A 21,488-nucleotide genomic window follows, 5' to 3' on the forward strand; every position below is an offset into this window, starting at 1 on the left:
TTTAATGTCTTCAGTGGAAGGCCAAGCTTCAGATGAAGGCTCTCCATTTCAAATTGCAGAGGAAGACGGATGTCCAGCCTGCTGTCTCATGCCACACGCTGCCACAACACTTTTCAGCACAGATTTAAATTTAACAACTTGAGTGTTTGAAAAGTGCTTCTCCTGTTTCAGTGGACAAATATCAGGGATTATCCCTCTCCACTTGCTCCCTGCTGAGGTCACCTGATCATTCTCTCCCAACATGTCAAGAGGGATCGGGTTTTTGTCCCGACAGTTTCTAATAGGTCATCGGATCCACCGCTGAGCCTCTTGCTTGAGTGTGTAAGTCCATCTGAACTGAGCTATTATCTTTGTGATGATGCACATCTATTGTCTCTCCATAGGCAGACGGCACATGAAGTTCAGATGTGGCTCTTTGGTTTATCTAGCGAGGAGGGCGGCAGCGTCTTTAAGGGCTCTTAGGGTGAAGATTCTTGGACCAACTAGGGGAGCAGGCAGACAGAAGGGGGCAGCATCTTCCATCATCTTTATCTTCAAATGTAGGCTTAACAATGCAGGTGAGTACAGTCGTTTCTTTTTCTTGGTACACCTACCTAAAACTTATAAACTGAACTTCGTGGAGTTGTCTTTTTGGATAACAATCAGGGCTGAAGACATAATAGATTTATCAGTAGCATCGACAGTGATCACAACGGTCAATCCACACCTCTTCAGGGCAGTTTCAACAAACAACAGCATCATAACCTGCAGAAAAGACTGAATTTGTTTTCACTGAGAGGTGTACCTCATAGTCCGAATAAGTAATCAAATTGCAAATCAACAGCTGATATTATTTTTTAAATGAACATTTAAGTAACTTAGCTGGTAAAAACACACAATGCCCTCGTCCTATTTCTCCTTCAAAAATGCAAAGTTTTTGTTTCATATCACTACAAATGAAATACCTTTGGGCTTTTGGGAAACAGACGAAATCTGTTACTTGTAATTGACATTTTTCCTTTTTTGTGGCAGGGACATACCACAATTAACAAACTGGTTCTTATTGAGTCCAGTCACTGCTCATTGAAGACAGGTAAAACAAAAGTGTAATTTGTGTTCCTGTTCCTTGGAGAACTCCTCTGCAGGCCCGTAACTGTATCCAGGCTGAGGTCAGTGGAGCGTCTCGGCCCGATGTAAAGCTCGTAGTTCAGTGCCAGGATTATCTAGATCACTGGCTCAGAATACTGTTACCTAGCACCGTAACCTCCCACAGCGTACCTGGGATGTCCCTCCTTAATGCCACAACTCCTCACCCCCCACCCCAGTATTCTGTCACAATCATTACCACGAATTAACTTGACCTCACCTTCACCCTGCAAGACACCAGATAGGAGACAGAGGCGGGCGGCTGAGACGTTGCTGTGATGACTGGCATCTGCTGAGCTCAGTCCAGTGTGCAGGCGGATGATTACAGGTTAGCAGAATCAAATGCATCCAAGTTTTTTCCTCTGAACTCTGGATCACAATGTCGATTGTCCTGTGGAGCTACCAGTTTGGTCCAGACTGACATTTGATTGCTATGACAGTTATCACAAACTCTCATGATCCCCAGAGGTTGAATCCCAGTAACTTTGATGATTCCCGGATTACTCCTGAAACCATCATGAAATTAATTTCTGCTTTGGATGAAAATATCTCCCCATCTCTGTGAGAGTGTCTTCTCTGGATGAATTATAATGATGATTTAATCTTTCACCACCATGAATGGTTCGGTTCATGACACAATACCTGATAATTATTGATACCACCCTCAGCTGTAGGCCACTTGGTGTTAAGTCATTGTATATAAGCATCATCATTGTTAGCATCTAGTCTAGTTACTGTCTCAAAAAGCAGCTAAGTGACTGTAGACTCTTTGTAATTTGAGACCAGACATGAGTTTTAGTCTGTGATGTGTTGACATCTGCCAACTGCCAAAATGAAACATACACACAAAATATGATCTATTTAAGAAGACTTAAAAACAGCTCTTTGAGTGTATTGTTTAACTTAGTGGTTCTACTTTTGTTTCTTTGCGGAAATCAATAGAACGTGAAGTGTTACACCGTATGTGCTTATTTCTGGCATACCTGGGCTCTGCTCGGTGTTTGGATTAATCCCCCTCACTATTGTTGTAGTATTAACTGTTATTTGTATCCGTCCTGCCACGATAACTTTTGAATGCCCCTGTGTGACAATGTGCTGACAGCCAAAGCACTCACCTGATGAGAGAAATGGAAACGGAAACATGATTCCATGCGTGCACTTACAGCATGTACTTTGTTCTGTTTGATTGAATTTCATTGAGAGGCTGTGCAGCGTAGCACATTAAAAAAGAACTATGTAAACGAGCAGACGAGTGCTGGAAAATGGAATGACATTATTTGTTTAGTTTAGTTTTTTTTTTTTTTTTTGTCTACACTATCATCTGTGTTTCCAGTCTGCTCATAGTCAAATGAGCACATTTGTCTCTGTTTTTGGCACATCCAGGATGGGTGTACCTGTGGACAGCCCTGACAGAAACGATGATGAACATAAATGTGAGGGGGAGGGTGATGAAAGCCAAACCGAAGCCTTCACTCCCCCACTGCCACCCATCAGCAAGAAGAGGAGAAAGAGCAAGAAGAGGTACTTCACTGCTGGAGCTTCCCCATTTGTATTTTTACAGTCATTTCCCAGTGCAGGTATATTAACTGCTGGGCACCCTGACAGTTATGATTTTATAATTTGTCCTGGGGGCTCTTAGGTTTCTGTTTTCTCATTTGTCCCCATCGTTCGGGGAAAGGAAGACGAGTATAATGAGGCATCTGTAGGACCTTGCAGCAAAGCAGATGGCTGTCCCTCTCTCTGTCTCTCTTCTCTTCCAGATGACTGTGGATCAACCTCACCAACTGCAAATATGAAAGTGGTATGTTTGATTTAATGCCGATATTTGTGGCAATTTCCAACAAATCTGAATCTTTATTTTCTGCAGCATCTTTAGTCATGCAGATAAATTTAGCTGAACACACTTGTAGCAAAAAGAATGTAAACAAGCACTTTTGTGTGCTTTTAATTTGGTGTTATTTTAATTTTCTGCTACCTTAACAGATTTGGCATGGCACATTTCTGTTTCAGCATGAACACATGCACAACAAACACCCAGACTTTAATGATATTGGTACCAAATTAAAAGCCAGATGGAAAACACCTTTAACCTTTGGTCTGTTTTTAAACACTGAGGGAGTGAGTGAGCTAAGGGCCCTAAAAACAGAAAACAGATCACCGCATTGCCTCTGTGAAACAAAAGGAAGAACAAAATAATATGTGTCATTTACGTCAGTGCGACGAGCTGCTCGGAGGTACGGCCTCAGAGAAGCAGTGGAGGGCGAAGACTGGACGCTCTTTTGGACTGACTGCTCTGTGTCTCTCGACCGTGTTAAGGACATGAAGCGTTACCAGGTATATGACTGAATTTGGCTCACCTGAGCATTCACAGGACCGCCACCATCATTAACGGCTAATTAAAACTACTTCAGCACTCTGCAATAATTGTCTGGCTGTTCAATTTGTACTTCTGGTGATGGATCATTGAGAAAAAGTCATTCTGCTCTTTTAATTTCACATGTTTACAGGTCATTTTAATTATTCTCAATATGTTTACTCATGAGTATGGCAGCTTCTAAAAGATTTGCAAACAGTGTAATTGAACAGGTTATTGCTGACTTCTCCCACTCTCGCATGAATGAGGTGGAGCAGTTTACTTTGTCGTACCTCACCTCATCCTACGAATGAAAGTACGAGTGTTTCCTCTGTAGACATCTGTTTTTGTTTGTTTGTCTTTGCAGAAAATAAACCATTTCCCAGGGATGAGTGAGATTTGCCGCAAAGATTTATTGGCAAGAAACATGAACCGCATGCTCAAGCTTTTCCCCAAAGACTACAATATCTTTCCGAGAACGTGGTGCCTTCCTGCAGAGTCAGTTTGTACCATTTCTTCTTCTATTTTGCTCTTCTAAGTATCTTTCCATAAACGTACTCATCCAATTCTGTATTTTGCAGTTACAGTGATTTCCAAGCTTACACCAGGGCCAAAAAAAGCAAGACGTATATCTGTAAGCCGGACACCGGATGCCAAGGCAAAGGCATCTTCATCACCAAATCAAGCAAAGACATTCCACCTGGTGATCATATGATCTGTCAGGTTTATATCTCCAGGGTGAGAGTCTATTTTTATGTCATTAAGTCGACCAACACACAGCAGCCAAGACAGAAACAAGGTGGTTAATGTGAACACTTTTTTTATTTTATTTCTCAGCCTTTCATCATTGACGGGTACAAGTTTGACTTACGTATCTATGTGCTGGTGACGTCATGTGACCCATTCAGCATATTCATGTTCAAGGAGGGATTGGCTCGCTTCTGCACCACACAGTACAACGAACCGACACACAGCAATGTGGTGAGACTGTCTGTGTTATTGACTCTGAAACTCAAATGATCAATATTTACATAGATATATAGCTATATTAAAATCAAGCCAGGGGTATTTACCAAAGGGCTACGCTGATCAGGTGTGATTCTTCGTATCTGACGTATTTGTCTTGTCTTTGTGATGTTAGGATGACGTGTGCATGCATCTTACCAACTATTCCATCAACAAACACAGTGAGAACTTTGTCCGTGACGAAGACACTGGGAGCAAACGGTATGAATGTCCTTGAACAGATGTCGGTTTTGTAATATCACAAACACAATTGCCTTCACGTTGCTGTAACTGTGTTTCTTTATGTTTCCTGGTGTAGAAAGCTCTCCACCCTGAAAAAGCACCTGGAATCCATCAGCTGCAACACAGAGAAGTTGTGGAACGACATTGAAGATGTGATCATAAAGACTCTGATCTCTGCTCACCCCATCCTCAAGCATAATTACCAGACGTGTTTCCCCAACCACACCACCGGCAGTGCCTGCTTCGAGATCCTGGGCTTCGACGTGCTGTTGGACCGCCGCCTCAGGCCCTGGGTGCTGGAGGTGAGAGACCAATCAGATGTTCTTAACAGGCTCCTTTATTAAATACAATTGGTCACAGAAGGGTATTGTATTTATTGTATGTTTAATACCTTAATATTTGCCTCACACGCTCTCTGTAAAACTCTTATCTTATTTCAGACTGCCTGACTGTATCATATATTCTGTTTATTGAAGCTTTATGACGTTAAACATTCAAACACAGACCTTCATGTTTTTATGGCTCCATCACTCCCTCAAATGGAAATATTACAGATGTCTTGCGAAACATTTTATATAAATTTTTCCTAAATTCTGTCATGTTTGGATTGCTCGGGTTTGTGTGGGTTAAGCCTCTCCTCTGGTATTTGGAGCAGCTATATGTGATCTGAAGAGTCTAATGAGGTTTAAGGGAAAAATGCTACACAGGAAATTGATTATTATCTTAGATGTCTAATAACACTTCAACATTTTTATGTGTTTGCAGGTGAACCATTCCCCGAGTTTCACCACCGACTCTCAGCTGGACCGGGAGGTGAAGGACGCGTTGCTGTACGACACCCTGGTTCTCATCAACTTGGGCGCCTGCGACCGCCGCAAGATCACCAAAGAAGAGAGACGCAGAGTGAAGGACAGGCTGCAGCAGAAAGCCTCCAGAGAGGCCAGGTATGGTTCATGTCAGACGCAAATGGTGTGTGAATGTTTCCCCAAGGTCATACATTGATTGTGTATGCTTCCTGTAGACATTCTGACGGACTGCTTCTCTCTCTCTGTGTGTTTTAGGTCAGAGGAACTACGTCAGTGCCAGGCAGCCACGGTGGAGTTAATGGAAAGATACGAGGCCAAACACCTCGGAGGCTTCAAGAAGATCTACCCCAGAGAGGGGGCTGAGAAATACGACAAGTACTTCAAACACAGCAGCTCACTCTTCCAGGAGACGGCAGCGTCAAAGGCCAGAGAAGAGTGTGCCAGGTACCTGAACATACTCAGGACAGTTCAGCGAGGACATGAAGCTGTCAGGGATGAACAGGAATCATTTCTTTTGGAATGGATGAGCACAGTTAACATTCCAAATATATCCATCCAGTCAGGGAAACTTTAATCTGAACTAGTTTAACAAGACACTGTTTTTTTCAAAATGTTTTTATCTTTGAATTTTCCCAGAATATATCTGCATACGTGTATATGTATATTTGCTTTTTCATTTAGCAATATAAATTAATGTTTCCCCTGCTGGTCCATAATAATGAACTAGATCCACTCTACCTCTATTTACTATAACAGAAAAATTTATTTAACGTTGATTCTGATGTTTAAAAAACAATCTCAGTCAGATGTTTTTAATATATCTTTAAATGTGGCAAAGAGATCAGTTCTGTTCTGGACCAAAATATAAATCTGGCTAAAAGAGAAGGATATAAAGACAGTAATTAATATGCTTGATTAAAAATAAAAAAACAAAAGGTAGAAAAAGAAAATAATTTAATTTGCAGTAAATAATCTTCAATAATTTTCTTTATAGTGGAGAGTTTCTGAAGTTTCTGTGCATTTTTGTTTTGAGGCAACAACTGCAGGAGCTGCGACTGAAGCAGGAGCAAAAGGAAAGAGATCAGAAGGGGGTTCAGAGAAGAGACCTGCAGGGAGAGACAGCGGGGGAGAGAGCCAAACCACAGCGAGCATCAACACAACCCCCCATCTCAGGCCTAGACGCTGAGCCACAGCCGGTGAGGCTTAGTTAAAGACGCCACAAGAGGGAGCTGGACAGCCTGGTGCTGTGACGAATGTCTCATATTCTGTCTGACCCCTTACAGTCAGAGGAAATATATATTTACCCAATTTAGATTAGCCAGAATAATATTCCTGCAGATACCTTTTATTAGATGTCCCTCATTTCAAATTCAAATATGTTTTATCGTCAAGACCGGAAAGACGAACAGTGTTATCAAGGTTATTCAGTGACAGTAATTGTTAATATATACTAAATACATACTGGAGGCTGCATACACAGTCTGGCAATAAAAACAAATTGAATGAAGTGCCTCTGCAGCCCCCAGTGTCCAGTGTGACGGCGGATCCTCAAGCCCCAGAAGTCCGAGAAGAGGAGGAGGAGGAGGGAGAGGAAGAGGAGGAGGAGGAGACGGACATGGAGGAGCAGGAGCGGATGGACGCTCTGCTCCAGAGGAAGAAACTACTGCAGGACCTGGGGGTGGTGGACCAGATCTACCAGCTGCTGCACGGCCAGAACGACGCAGGGGGAGCCCCGCAGGAGGACTGCAGCCACCGGCAGAGGCAGCAGGCGAAGGCGAGCACAGGCTTTACAGATCATCTCATTCTATGTAGTTCAGTCTGCAGCCACCTAACTAGTTCTTTTATTTCAGCCGGACACTTTGACGCAGGTTTCCCACAGATCGAAGCAGCAGAAGCAGCAGAAGCAGCTCTGCACCAAAATCTCACGGCAGGTAAACGACCTCAGACACAGAGCCGGTCAGCGTCCAGTCTGGTTTATTTTAGAAATAACTAAAGTCATCTACACTGAAATAAATAAGATCAGCTCAGATTCAGGGTCTTCAAAAATGTCCTGTTATTTTAATTTATTTTTACGCGTTTGGTATATTAATGATCTGCTGATTATAAAATCTATATAAAACAATAAAATTAAGTTTCTGAAAATATTGAAGTGAGATCTTTAATTTGTTTTTGTTTTTTTTTAACAAAAAAATGCCTATAATGACTAAATCTAACTCAGATTTTAGTAAGTTAATATGTGGCTGAACCAAAATCAAAATAGTTTTAATTAATTTTCTTTTCTTCTTGTAACTACATATTTGAGTGTTGTGGTTTATTTTATTGAACTTATAAAATATATAAATGTAAATATTCCAGAATAAATCCAAATGTATCTGCTGAAGCCGCCTCACACCAGAAAGGTGCTGAAACATTAAAATGACATTGTTTTCCTGCAGCACATCCACTCCCACATGAGTCAGCAGCGTCTAGTCCGGCCCACGCTCCACCCGAAGAACCTGAACGAGACCACGAGCCTCAGCATGGCGGCAGAAATACGAAGGCCCGTCAGCGCCCGGCGGACACAGTGGCCAGGTAAACACGTTAACGCAGCTGGACAATGTCTCTGTTTTCAGACGGTCACAATCAGGCTTTTTTTCCCATCTTAAATATTTATAAGAAACAGCTGCCTCTTTTGTTTGTGCTTTATATTCTAAAAATAAAATTGGTTTGATTAAAAGTATCTTTATCATCAGAAGGTAGATTTATATTTAAATTTCTCATTAAATCCAGCCACAACAAGCATCAATAATGTGTTTGCTCAGGGATTCTTATTATTGGTCTGGTTAATAATAGAAGAGCTGTGGGAGTTTGGTTTGAAATTAGAAGTATGAGATTTCAGAGAGCAGCATTATTAAAAATTTCACTAAAAACAAAAGGAAACACAAATGTTGTTGTTTTGTGTTCATTTTGTTTCCTCCTCCATCAGTCAGCGGCTCTCTGGCTGCCGGACAGGGCAGCAGGAGCTCCGACACCGTCACCCGGCCCCGTCCCGCCGTCCCCGTCATAAACCACGTCCCTAAAAGAGGCCTGCGCTGCGCCTACGTGTCCCACGACCCCGCTGCCCTGCAGAACCTGCTCATTATCTCCAACCGAGCCCCGCTGCTCAGGAGGCCTGGCTTCTCTCACACAGTCCGAAACTCCTCCCGCATGGCCCCCCAGCACGGGACAGGGCAGTGAGGAGACGAGACCGCCGACCACCAGGAGAGTCCAGACCTGCTGCCGGTCGACAGTCTGAGCCAAGCTGCTCCAGATTCAGATGGATTTAAGAAAACAGGAATCAGAGAGCGCGTGAGGCCCAAAAACTGTGACGATACAGGAACACGCCTTATTTAAAGACGTTTTATTTCTGGACACCTGCATTTGATGCTGCTCGCCACCACTCACGTGCACACACACACACACACACACACACACACACACACACACACACACACACACACACACACACACACAGCACAAACAACCTCACAGCTTTCTGACCATTCCACACACTGTGTGTTCACAGATTTGTCATATTTTGGTCTGAGGAGGATTTTCTCAAACTTCATCTTTGGTGCCAAAATAAAAGCAGACAGGCCTCATTGAACACAGCAGGATCACACAATCCCGCAGATTTTGGGGCTTTCTCCAACTTAGTCTGATTCATATTTCATGAAGTTTTACTAATTAATATTAAAAATTCAGTTTGAAAAAGAGCATTGGAACTGAAGGATGTTATTAATAAAGGCCTGCTGCTTTTTATCTCAAGGACATTTGTTTGTGTTGAAATAACTTTATTTGCACTGACAGTTAATAAAATAGATTTTTTTCTACCTCCTAAAAATGATTGCAGCTCAATTAATATTTTTTTATTCCTATTTTTATTTATTTTACTGCCTTAATTTATTATGTTTTTATTATTAATTTCATATTAAAATACACTGATTTATTTTGCTGTACAGTGGAGCAGCTGTTTGTGGTTTGATGTGGACTCAGCAGGTTATAAACTTTTATTGAGTGTTTCCTTCCGGTTTCTGTGTTTCTGTGACAAACTGGAAACACAAAAAAAAAAAAAAAAAAAAACTAGCTGCACACATTACAGAGGAGATTCTCCAAAATAAGACGGTCCTGTGAGAAAAGCTTGTTTTAATAGCTCAGTTATTTTAAACTCTGCAGAAACGCTCCTGTTATTTTTCCTGTTATTTGGAATTTATTGTCGCGGAAAACAAACTGAAAGTTCATCTGATTGGAATCGAAAGATTTGTTTCTGAAGGCCTCAAATTAAGATTCAGAAATAAATATTCTGAAAATAAACAAAAAAAAAAACAACAAAAAACCACGAATGTTTTCTGAAGCCGACACAGAAAAAAAGAATTACATTTCAGCTAATTCTGTGACTGTTTCTGATTTACTTTTCTTTAGTTTGAAACTTTTAGTCTCCTTTAAATGAAACGGCAGCTGCAGAAAAAATCGGGGAGGCGTGTTGCGAATTTCAGGAATTTATGGTTTTATTGCGCCTGTAAATGTCGGAAATCCTCTTTGTGCCATCTGAAACAGAGCAAACCTAAACGGAAATAATCCACAAAGAAGGCACAAAGAGGAGAAATCCGTTTTTAAGGAATTAATTCCATCCGAAATGAGTTCCATCAGATTTCGCTCTCCGGCCTGGATGGGCTCAGACCCAAACGAGCCTGAAACCACCTTTTTCCAGATTCAACAAGAAGGAAGTGGGTTTGTGCTGGTTCAGGTTTTCATGTTCAAACTGAAAAATTCAGGATTTAAAGAAAAAAGACAATCTGCCATTTTAAATGCTTCAGTGTTGGATTAGAGAACAACAAGGATCTTGTACACACCTTCTGAGTCTGGAGCAGAACCAAGTCCACCATCCTGGTCCAAAGTGAACCCAGCAAATCCTCCTGATCCAGTTCCCCCCCCCCCATCATCATCATCATCATCATCATCACCACCACCACCACCCCCCAACACACTCTGTCCCCTTTTTAACATCTCGGGCCTTTGGAGAAAATAAAGATGGCGATGAGAAAAGCAGCTCTTAAGCACAAAAACGGCCGCTGTTTATGAAAATTTACAACTTTGCCACGGAAGTTTACGACTCTGCGGGCTCCCGGATTGGTCGGCGGCGGTCAGGTGGGCGGCAGGAAGGGGAACTTATTTCCCATGAGGTTATATTGCAGCTGCTGCTTTTTTCCGGCGCTCTTTCACTTTAGTCCAGAAACACAATCTTTTTTTTTTCTGGGGGGGGGGGCTCCATGTTTATGCACCAGCCCCGTGTGTCTGTTGCGGTGAGACGTTGGCTCGTCGTGATGCTTGTGCGTCATTTTTTGTTTTATTTTTGGAGTTGGGGAGGTGGAGGAAGAGGAGGAAGAGGAAGGATGGAGGGGTGGGGGGGGGGGGGAGCTTCTGCCTGCCGTGTGCGCCATGTTAATGTGAAGCTGTGTGTTGGTGAAAATCTGGATGAAGCAGCTGATGATGATGATGATGATAATGGTGGTGGTGGTGGGGGGGGGGGTGATGGGGGTGATGGTGGAGGTGATGCTGGCGGGATTACGTCCATGTGGTCACATCAGAGCCGGACCTTTTCTGGATCAGTGGCAGCTCACGGCGGAATGATGGATTATCAACAAAGGTAAGGGGCACCGCAGATCTGCTCTTCATCCGCTCACGTTGGTCTGCAAGAAAAACGGAAATGATCCAGTTTAACATGGTCGTCGTTTCTCTGTGATACGTGTTGTGTGGTTTTTGTTTTTTTTTTTGCGTTGTGTGGCCGTTTCACTACCAGTTGCTGCTCAGTGTGTGTTTAACCCCTGAAGGGCTGAAAAGCAGACAGCACAGCCACTTTGGGTCAGACGGAGGCTCCATGTTGGAGCAAAGTGGAGGATGTTTAATGATGACTGGAGGCCAGACAGGCTGGACTCTGGTGATGATGATGATGGTGATGATGATGGAGGTGGTCATGTAAGGCCTGTGCTACAGCCGTGGCACGTTTTTCTTCTTAAAAAATAAAATAAAATAAAACAGCCACATATTCACCTTTTATCCGTCCGGAAGCAGAATAAATGTAATTTGTGTTATTTCACATGATTTGATTTGGTGGTTTTATTCTGAAAAAACACTCAGAAGTCTTTTAGGTTGAAGGTGCGCGGCGCCGCCTCCTCAGAGTGTTTTATTTTATTTTATTTCATTGTTTGAATTCTCCTCCTTGTTTTTTCTGGAGATATCTTCTGTGATTGTGGCCCTCGGTGGATCTTTGGAGCCAAAGATCCGCACATTAAAACATTTAGCTGAATTTCCTGTTCGATGCGTCAGTTTTTACAGAAAAAAAATCATGTGACGCAGAAAGGCTTCGTTTCATTCTGCGTGTTGTTGTGTTGTGTTGTGTTGTTGTGTCCAGCTGTGGTCACGTTTCTGCAGCTGTTGTTGTTGCGGCCTCGCTGCTGTTTATTCATTTTATATTCGAACATTTAAATAAAAATATTTGTCCCAACAGAGATTATCAAAACGGGGGAGGGAAAAAAATCGGATTATTTATTTTTAATGAGATAAAAATCATAAAAATATAAATATTCCCATTGAATTAATCAACCTGATTGAACAGCCACGTCATTTTAACAACATACTGTTTTATTTCGTTATTTTAATTTACTTTTCACTTAATAAGGAAACCTTTCCAACCAGGAAAGATAATTACTTGGGTAGAAATTAGAAGTTCACAAATATAAATTCAGAATCTTATTTTGACAAATATCACCTTTTTTTGGGGGACGGGGGGCTTTTTTTTCCAAATCCTGTAACATCGTTGTTGTGAATTTGAGAAAAGAGCTTTAATTTTACTGAATGAATAATCAGAAGCAGCCAATATTGATAATGGACGGAGAATGGAGAATAACATTTATAGGTTTTAATAATAAAATCAACGTGAATGTATCAAACTGAATCACATGAGTCCTGTTTCTCAGACTTTCATCTTTTATACTTACTCTGTCTGAACACGGAAAACTTGATCACGGTGGTTGAAGGTGAAGATGATGAAGATGATGATGGTGATGGTGATGATGATGGTCTGTGTGTGTGGAAGCTCCAGTCCTCCCCTCCCGCTCTGTCCTGTGTCTGGACTCACAGCTGGTGAAGGATCCGGGATCCGGCTCTGATTCGGACCTTTTAAAAAACTGGAGGAAAAAAAAAAAAAAAAAAAAAAAAAAAATCACATTATTGACGCAGACCTGAATCAGACCCGGATCTGGATCTGGATCTGTGGGGGGTTTGTTAGTCACTGTAGGTTGTTTACGATGGTGAATTGAAGGCAGGAGGAAGAGGAAGAGACTCAGAGAGGATGATGATGATGATGATGATGATGATATTTCCCACTAATTTGTGCGTAAAAGGAAATAATGCGCAGTGTTTTGCGCGTTATTGCGATGTTTCTTCCTTCATCTTTTTTTTTTTTGCATTTTATTCCCAATGTGTGTTGTGTGTGTGTGTGTCAGAGAGACAGAAGGAGAGAGAGAGAGAGAGAGAGAGAGAGAGGTTGTGCATGCGTGCTTGTTTATTACGGAGGTGCAGAAGTGCGTCTTTTTTTTCCTGGACTGTGTTTGCGCAAAACGACATGACGTGTCTCTTCATACACACTTCATACGTGCATTGTATTGCTTTTCTTCTTTATTCTGTGAACGTGTGTTTGTGGAAGTCGCAGCATCTTTATCGATGTGTGTGTGTGTGTGTGTGTGAACGCGCGTAAAGACCGACAGACTCGAGCGCTTCATTTCGATTCACCGGGGACTCCTGCGCGCAACAAGAGCCCCCCACGGGTGCAATAGTGGAAGCACAGACGGCGGTGATTGGCCAGAGGTTGATCAGATGGTACACTTCCCCTCTGTATTCAGTGGCACCTCACAACCCCCCCTCTCAGCAAAAACCAATTCTCCGATAAAGTAATGGCAAAAGCACTTGGACTATAAAAGACAACAAATCATATTCCTCCGGAGTATATACACCCCGTTGTCCACCCAATGAGTTCCTATTTTGTTAACTCAACTTTTCCCGTGTCTCTGCCGGGAGGACAGGACTCTCTCCTGGGTCAGATACCGCTCTATTCCTCGGGATACACCGATCCGTTAAGACACTACTCCAACGCGGCCACGTATGGGGCGGCCAACATGCAGGAGAAGGTTTATCCGGCGTCCTACTACCAGCAGAGCGGCGCGGCGGCCGCGGCCATCTACGGCCGGGCCGGCGGCGGAGCCGCCTGCGACTACAACCCGGTCGGGACTTTCTACAAGGACGCGGAGGGCTCGTGCGCTTTCTCGAGCCGCGAGGAGCAGCCGCTGTTCGTCACTCAGGAGCATCAGCCGCGCAAAGCGGAGTGTCCGGAGCAGCCGGTCAGCATGAGCGGCGCCATCGACGACAAGTCCTCCACCCTCATCTACCCCTGGATGCAGAGGATGAACGCCTGCTCCGCCGGTGAGTACCGAGGGTGCCCGGTGAGCTCCGGAGGGGTGGGGGGGTGGTGGTGGTGGTGGTGGGGGGGGAGGGGGGGGCTGGTGGTGGTGAGAGGGGGAGGGGGGGGGGGGCTCTGAGAGTTTACCTGACAAAAGCTTCACGTTTAATCAGCTTAAAGGTTTAAAACGGCGGAGGAAACAAAGTAGGACTTTGTGGATGTGCCGACTGCGCGCGGAGCTCCACGCGCCTTCAGGGCTGCTTCATCATCACTTACGGACACCACCGATCGCGCGCGCGCGCGCACACACACACACACACACACACACACACACACACGACTAAGGCCTAAACTGCATCAGCCGAGCTCTGTGCTGCTGTCACATGGAGCTTCAGCCTGGGCCTTTTGTTTTACTCTCATTTAACCAGCAGCAGCGATTTGATGACAAACTGAAAAACCTTCATGTCACCGCAAAAATAAAAAAGAAATATATATATTTTTTTAAAAAGAGCTCAACAACAAAATTATGTTGTCATAAGAGAGGAAATAGACCGACTGTTCACTTTTACGCACCAGATTATCACCATTACGAGCTAGCCATCCGTTATTAGCATCATTTAGGAGAGTTTGGGATTAAATGTGTGCAGAAACCACCAGAGTCTCTCTATGAGATGCAGCATGAGCACAATAAAGAGGGATAATCTGTAATTTCTGAGAATATTGTTTTAAAATCATGAATATAAGACAGTGAGCGGCGTCCTGAGACGAATATTACAGGAGAAAACGTAAATTAAAATAGACAGTAAATGGCTGTATTATAGTTTTACTTTATGCAGAGTAAATTCATTTATCTGTATGTTCTGAGTTTGTGATTTAGAGCTGCTCTACACTGAATTACCGCTTTATTGTATTTTTTCAGATGCACCACTTCAGATTTTGAGTGCAATTTCAGGTAGATTTTCCTCCTACACTTTGGAAATTGACAAGAGACAAACAATTAATAATTAACTGATGATTTCAACTCCTTGCACCCTCCATCCCTCCTTCCCCACCCACCCCGTCCACCCCCTCCCTCCCTCAGGTCCTTTTGGCAGCAGTGGCCGGAGGGGCCGACAGACCTACACCCGCTACCAAACCCTGGAGCTGGAGAAGGAGTTCCACTTCAACCGCTACCTGACCAGGAGGCGCCGGATAGAGATCTCCCACGCCCTGTGTCTGACGGAGAGACAGATCAAAATCTGGTTTCAGAACCGCAGGATGAAGTGGAAAAAGGAGAACAAACTCCTGAACCCCTCAAAGACGCCGGAGGAGGAAGAGCAGGCGGAGAAGAAGAGCTAAAAGAAGGAAAGAAGGGACACTGAGAGAAAGAAAGCCACGAGTGTGTGTGCGTGTGTGTCTGCGTGCACACCCCCAGAATAAAAACGTGTATTATTTCTCTGTAGATAAAAGTGCTGCAAATCACATGTTAGAGACGTGTAGAGTGATAGACTTTGACTTCAGTATCTGCACGGTAACAGTGTCTGCATTAGGTGAAAATCAGGTCCTCCCTGTTTGTCCTTGTGCTCGTGTCTTTATTTAGGGGACTATGCAAAAATCCGCCAAAATGTAAATAATTTCTAGTGTTTAGTTTCTGAAAATGTTGTTACCTCATGATCATAGACCTACTGAGTTTTTATTATTATTATTATAATTATAATTATTATTATTCTGGTTTTCCTCATGCCATTAAAAGAGGCTTTGTCCTTCTCTGTACATCCTGTGCTGTAGTTGTTCTATAATAGTCTAGGCTTGTTGTTTACAGCTGTTGCTGAATTTGTACAGATGACAAATGTTACATGTTATTTATTGTTGTTCACCTGTGTTCAATGCACATCTGGATATTGTGTGCAATATTTTGTTTAGGAAATTGTACATAGAAAAATAAAGGCTTTTTGATGTATATTGGAAAATTTTGTCTCGTTTTCATTCGTGCTCAAGGAGGAAGAATATTATCATCACTTATAATATTATGAGTCATAAGAGGCTAATGTTAGTTTGGGCTCCTAAAGTCACAATAAAGCTATAAATTCACATCAAACCGGAATAAAGATTTCAATAATTTCCTGTTTGACATGGCGCGCGTTAAACTGCCAACATCGCGGCTGATAAGTCTCCGTTATGTGTTACCTGAGCCTTTTGTGGCCCATATTATCAGTGTGTTACATAAATGATGGATGGCTCCGGGGGCCCTGACAGAGAGAGGGGGGGGGGCAGTGCCAACACAGTCCGGAAGATGGCGCTCTCTGCCCGCACGGCTCTTGCGGGCGCAGCGGGGAGGCACCATTGACTGGAGCCTAACGACCATTATTTCGTCATCATTTGTAACCATGGAGCATGAATTACCTCTTGAAGTCATCAGTGAGGATTTACGACTGGTCAACAAAGGCACGTGATTCCCGAACGCGCTCCCATATTTGGCCGCATACCTGGCAAAGTACAGTAGGGCTTCATTGCTTATAATTCATGATTGCATCCATAAATCGTGCAAGCACACAGGATTATAGCGACAAAGATCTACAAATCGAGGCTTTAAAAATCCAAGCAAATGAGCTCTTACTTTGTAAACTCGTTCTCAGGGCGCTATCCAAATGGCTCCGACTATCAGTTACTAAATTATGGGACTAACGGCGCTGTGAGCGGCTCCTTCAGAGACCCTGGCACCATGCACTCCGGGTCTTTCGGCTACAACTACAATGGCATGGACCTAACCGTGAACCGCACCAACACCGGCAGCCACTTCGGTGCCGTGAGAGAGGATGCCCGGGGATTCGGGCCGGACGCCCGGTACAGACAGACGCCCAACTGCTCGCTCTCGTCCCCAGATCCGGTGCCGCCGTCGTGCGCCACTGCCAGCCGAGAGCCGCTGGAACTAAAAAGCCCCTCTCCGCCGTCCGACCGGAGCGCGACCTCGGCCGGGAACGGCCTGAACAAAACCGGCAGCGCTCATTTCACGGAGATAGAAGACGCCACCGTCGCCTCCGAGACCGAGGACGGGGCGCACAGCAGCGGCGGCGGAGGAGGCGGCGGTGGCGGCTCCGGCGCGGCGGCGGCGGCGGCGGCGGCGGCGGCTCGGGCGCAGCAGCAGCAGCAGCAGGAAGCCAACGCCACCTCCTCCACCCCCACAGCTAATGATTGCCAAACACCACAAATATTCCCCTGGATGCGGAAACTGCACATAAGCCATGGTATATTTACACATCTACTAATATTTAGTTTTGAAGGGTGTCACGCTGGCGGGGCCATAAATCTGTCAGGTGTTGCATGAGTGAGCAGAGCTGGGGGGGATCTGGGGGGGATCTGGGGGGTGAAGGCGCTGTTTGGAAAGTCTTTATGGGGCCGTCCGGGTTAACTGCCGCTGCAGATGTGTGCAGATTTAGGCTTTTTATTCCCAGTTTTAAGGTTCAGGATCTGGAGATCAGACCTGTTGGGACGGGGGGTGGGGGGGCGAGTGGGGGAGAAGAAGGAGGGAGGGGGGGGGGGTGGTGGTGGTGAGTGGGGGAGGGCGATGATCCCCGCGTTGTTGCTGTTAGTGTTGTTAGTGTTGTTTTGTGTTGTTGTTGGTTGCATGCAACGCTTCCCCTCCTACTGCATCAGCTCATTTCATGTTGTGACCCCTCCAGTCTGTCACACATCCTCCAAACAAAAACAAACAAAACAAAAAAAAAAAAAAAAACAGCAGCCTCAGTCCTCCCCCCTCCACCCCCCCCCCCCTTCCCTCTCTTCCTCATGTTGTTCGGTGCAGTTGCTAATTTTCTGGATTTTCTGTAAAATTGTAGATATGACTGGACCTGATGGGAAAAGGGCCCGAACCGCGTACACCCGCTACCAGACGCTAGAGCTGGAGAAAGAGTTTCACTTCAATAGGTACCTAACCAGACGGCGGAGGATAGAGATAGCCCACGCCCTGTGTCTGTCCGAAAGACAAATCAAAATCTGGTTTCAGAACCGCAGGATGAAGTGGAAGAAGGACAATAAACTGAAAAGCATGAGTCTGGTGACGGGAGGCAGCGCCTTCCACAACTGAATAACTTTGGGCAAAAGTTAAGGAAAATAATAACAATAATAATAATAATAATAATATTAATAATAATAGGAGGAGGAGAAAAGAAAGAAAAAATAAATAACAAAAAAAAAACAAAAAACAAAACAAACAGAAAGAAAGGAAGAAATCCATGAGTACTGTAAAGCTATTGAAAGCGCAGCACCTTCCAGCATGCTATTGTGATAGAAGAAGAAGTATTCTGTGGTTCAAAAGAGAAAATGCCATTTTTAGTTTCCTGTTGTTGTACTATGATAGCTTAGATGTCCTATTTGGGGGTGAAAAGAAGATGTAAATATTATTTGGGGAGGGGTGGGAGGGTGGGGGGGGATTAACTGTCCATGCTCTTTGCTCTCTCTTGAAGGTGTTTAAACTTGAGCTCTTTATTGTAACTTCTTGACGGTCTAACAGGAGTAAATTCATTGTACAGTTACACACAAAAACAAAAACAGAAACATGAAGAAGAAGAAAAAGAAAAGAGAAAAAAGTTTCCAAACCATATGCTGCTCTTCATTGAATGTATGATGTTATTCCGGGGCCATCCAAAAGCGCTTTAGTGTTAACTTTTACTGCTATTTTTGATGGTTATCTTTGTGGCCACATCCATAAACTTTCATAAACAAAGCCGATGTGTAGCTCTAGGATATTTTGTGCATCTATTATTATTATGATTATTATTATTATTATTGTTTAGAACTAATTATGAGCAATGCAAATGTATTCAACCTGTCAATGTGATAAATTTTTAGTGCAAAGGGTTATTCTGTGGATAGGCAGTGATGTAAGCTTTTTTCGCCAATAAGCTTTTTGTATTTGTAAGTGAACTCATAGCGCTTGAAAATAAAGTTTCTCTCAATTGCTTTGAACGTGTCTCGACTGTATTATCAATGAGAGCAAAATACAAACGAGGCAGAAGAGTTTGGTTTTGTTTTTTTAAGGCAGAAAAGGAAAAAGGTGAAGCTGCGTAATAAGCTTTGGTCTGTTTTGTTGTTGTTGTTGTTATTGTTTTTTTTTTTTAAGCCCAATTAGACTCAGTCATTTAATGATTAACCAGAAGGAGCTTTTCAAATGTCAGACCATCAACATCTCTTTACACCAGCTTTTTGTTGTTGTTGTTGTTTTTTTTTTTTTTTTTTTTTTTGGATTTCAGCAGAGACAGAGTGAAAGAAGACTTTTTTTAAACTTACCTCCTCTGACCTCTTTGCAGCGAGATGCGTGTTTGGCATGTGGGCAGTGTGTTGGTGATCAAATCCCCCTCAGAAATAAAAAAAAAGGAGAAAAAGGAAAAAGAGTGGCTTTGGCTTACAGGTATATAGGCAGGACTGAAGTTGGTAAAAATCCCCCCTTACCAAAGATTGTATAGGCCTATATTACTTACAGACTGTGAAAAGTCACGTGAGGTCCATAAAGTTGGTTTTATGGTTTTGGGGAGTAGACAATGTACTATATAATTCACAACCTTGAATGAGGGTGACGGCTTAACTGCATGGATGGGACTGGAAAGGCTGGACTGGGGATGGAAGTGGGGTCCAGTCATATTTAGCTGCTTTAAGATGGAAAAAATAGTAATAATAAAATAAAATAAATTTTAAAGATTTGGAATAAACGTTTAACTATGGCTGCTAGATTTTTTTTACTTTAAATGGGAATTTTATTTGTATTTTATTGGGAAGGTAAATTGCTTTAAACTAAAACAGCGATTTGAGAGTAAAGTCAGGTTTTTTTTCTTCTTCAGGAAAATCGTATTATCTGATGATTATGAACAAACACATATAAAGCTAAACTAATTTTTTCATATGAAAATAAAAATGTAAAATATAGTATTAGAATTAATAATAATACTTTAAGGCCATCTCACAGCCTTTATGGAGCTGCTTTAAGCCGAACTTGAGCAGAGTCCTGGAGTGATTTATCCGCTTGTGTCAAGTCACCGAGCGGCCAAAGGTGAAGTCCCGGACAAGCTCGGAGCCGGACTCTGAGACTCAGGCTCCACTGGCTGCACATAAAGACATCCCGGGCTCTGCGGGCCAAAGTGCATTGTCCACCGGCCACTAATAAAACATAATGATATTATCTCCAGGAAACTGACTCCGTCGGACTTAAGCAATATTTTCAAAAAAAAAAAAAAATCATTCCAGGTAAAATAAAATAATCTGAAAAATAAAGAAGTGGAAAACCGGTGGTGGGCTATAAGGGTCCCAGACATTTTCCACATATTCATAACTATTAAGTGGCAATTTAAGCAGCGTAATGACTATTGCATATTGATAGGGGTAATCTGTACCCGGATCTCATGCATTATTCATGCGGAGGGATCATCGCCGGGTCAGGAGACGGTGGAGCTGCAGATGCGTCAGACTTTGCACTGTCACCGTCCAGAGCATCCCCAGCTCCATCACAGCAAAGCCCTGATTTATTTCACTGGATATAAACACTAATGTCTACAGAAAAATAAATACAAAAAAAAATAAAATAAAATAAAATAAGTTGCCCAGATTGAAGAGGATTTTACATTTTTTTTTATTTTGGAGAAAGTGGCCGCAAAAAAGACGGTAAAATAATAAAAGTCTCATTATTTCACTAACTAGTTAAATATGTATTTCCTCCAGTTCCAGCTCCATTACTCTAAATTTAATTTAATCTGTTATATCACCTCTTAGCGTTGAGTGGAAAAGAAGAAAACTGGCGTTATTTCGCATTTTAATTAGCAAAATGGGCCGAAGTTTACGCCAGCGGCCGTTCGGAGCTCCCGAGGCCGGAGGCGGTGAATTAATCCCGGTGACAGAATCCCGGAGACCTCCGTCACCTTGAACCGGTCAGAGATGCTGAAACATCTGGCAGGATGAGTCCGGCTGCGGTGCAGCAGGTCCGGCAGCAGAGGGCGCCTCAGACCGAGCCGGGTCATGATGGATGAGTTTTGGTTTTTTTTTTTTTAATTCTTCTCATCGGGAGCGCGCATTTTAGCGAGTTCACGAGTCCCTCTTGTCCGGGCTGAGTGGACCTTTAATCCCCGACAGCTTCATTTTTATTATCACTGCAGTAATTTAATTAGTCCTGATTAAGTGTTTCCCCAGTTTACACAAAACAGGGCAGCTCGAAACAAACGCTTTCTCAAACTATTTCATTTGAATAACTGTGTGTTAAAATGAGCCAATATTTAGAAAAAAGTGTAAAGAATTTATGTAAAAGTCTGTTTCTTCTTCTTTTCTTTGCCCTGTAATCGGCTCTCAAAGGACAAAACTCTATATGAAGTATTAAATATCTAATAATGTTATATTTAATAATGCATCAGTCTCAGGAAACATCCAACTTTTGATAGTTTTAGCAGATATATTAAACTTTTTTCACATTCTAATTATGGCTCTTTTATTATGGAGAGGCTTTCTGGGGTCAAACTGGGATTAT

At 43.0% G+C, this 21,488-nt stretch overlaps 3 protein-coding genes across 4 annotated transcripts; all 3 read left to right on the forward strand.

Annotated features, from left to right (window-relative positions):
* Positions 1-1,324: 1,324 nt before the first annotated feature.
* ttll6 (tubulin tyrosine ligase-like family, member 6) lies at positions 1,325-8,748 on the forward strand. Its single transcript, XM_029528158.1, has 15 exons — positions 1,325-1,453; positions 2,509-2,702; positions 3,341-3,459; positions 3,846-3,976; positions 4,060-4,216; positions 4,316-4,459; positions 4,620-4,705; positions 4,803-5,028; positions 5,492-5,670; positions 5,788-5,976; positions 6,566-6,728; positions 7,052-7,306; positions 7,383-7,463; positions 7,968-8,103; positions 8,450-8,748. The coding sequence occupies exons 2-15, from the start codon at positions 2,510-2,512 to the stop codon at positions 8,746-8,748; spliced, it is 2,358 nt and encodes a 785-aa protein (XP_029384018.1). The 5' UTR covers positions 1,325-1,453; position 2,509.
* A 4,829-nt stretch (positions 8,749-13,577) lies between these two features.
* On the forward strand, positions 13,578-15,343 carry hoxb6b (homeobox B6b). 2 transcript variants are annotated; one of them, XM_029527119.1, is made up of 3 exons: positions 13,578-14,028; positions 14,925-14,957; positions 15,087-15,343. In XM_029527119.1, the coding sequence occupies exons 1-3, from the start codon at positions 13,578-13,580 to the stop codon at positions 15,341-15,343; spliced, it is 741 nt and encodes a 246-aa protein (XP_029382979.1). The 2 variants fall into 2 exon arrangements, with proteins under 2 accessions (XP_029382979.1, XP_029382980.1); XM_029527120.1 differs by lacking the exon at positions 14,925-14,957.
* A 1,246-nt stretch (positions 15,344-16,589) lies between these two features.
* hoxb5b (homeobox B5b) lies at positions 16,590-18,068 on the forward strand. Its single transcript, XM_029527121.1, has 2 exons — positions 16,590-17,229; positions 17,821-18,068. The coding sequence occupies exons 1-2, from the start codon at positions 16,590-16,592 to the stop codon at positions 18,066-18,068; spliced, it is 888 nt and encodes a 295-aa protein (XP_029382981.1).
* Positions 18,069-21,488: the final 3,420 nt, after the last annotated feature.

This window comes from Echeneis naucrates, chromosome 19 (genome assembly GCF_900963305.1).
Source record: "Echeneis naucrates chromosome 19, fEcheNa1.1, whole genome shotgun sequence".
In the NCBI taxonomy this organism is placed as follows: domain Eukaryota; kingdom Metazoa; phylum Chordata; class Actinopteri; order Carangiformes; family Echeneidae; genus Echeneis; species Echeneis naucrates.

Excerpts from the sequence above, each read along its gene's own strand:
- ttll6 (XM_029528158.1), top strand. The coding sequence starts at position 2,510 with ATGGGTGTACCTGTGGACAGCCCTGACAGAAACGATGATGAACATAAA. Across the intron at positions 2,703-3,340 it reads ACAGTCATTTCCCAGTGCAG|TGCGACGAGCTGCTCGGAGG; the intron begins GTATATTAACTG and ends CATTTACGTCAG. Across the intron at positions 7,307-7,382 it reads GGCAGAGGCAGCAGGCGAAG|CCGGACACTTTGACGCAGGT; the intron begins GCGAGCACAGGC and ends CTTTTATTTCAG.
- hoxb6b (XM_029527119.1), top strand. The coding sequence starts at position 13,578 with ATGAGTTCCTATTTTGTTAACTCAACTTTTCCCGTGTCTCTGCCGGGA. Across the intron at positions 14,029-14,924 it reads GATGAACGCCTGCTCCGCCG|ATGCACCACTTCAGATTTTG; the intron begins GTGAGTACCGAG and ends GTATTTTTTCAG. Across the intron at positions 14,958-15,086 it reads GATTTTGAGTGCAATTTCAG|GTCCTTTTGGCAGCAGTGGC; the intron begins GTAGATTTTCCT and ends TCCCTCCCTCAG.
- hoxb5b (XM_029527121.1), top strand. The coding sequence starts at position 16,590 with ATGAGCTCTTACTTTGTAAACTCGTTCTCAGGGCGCTATCCAAATGGC. Across the intron at positions 17,230-17,820 it reads GAAACTGCACATAAGCCATG|ATATGACTGGACCTGATGGG; the intron begins GTATATTTACAC and ends GTAAAATTGTAG.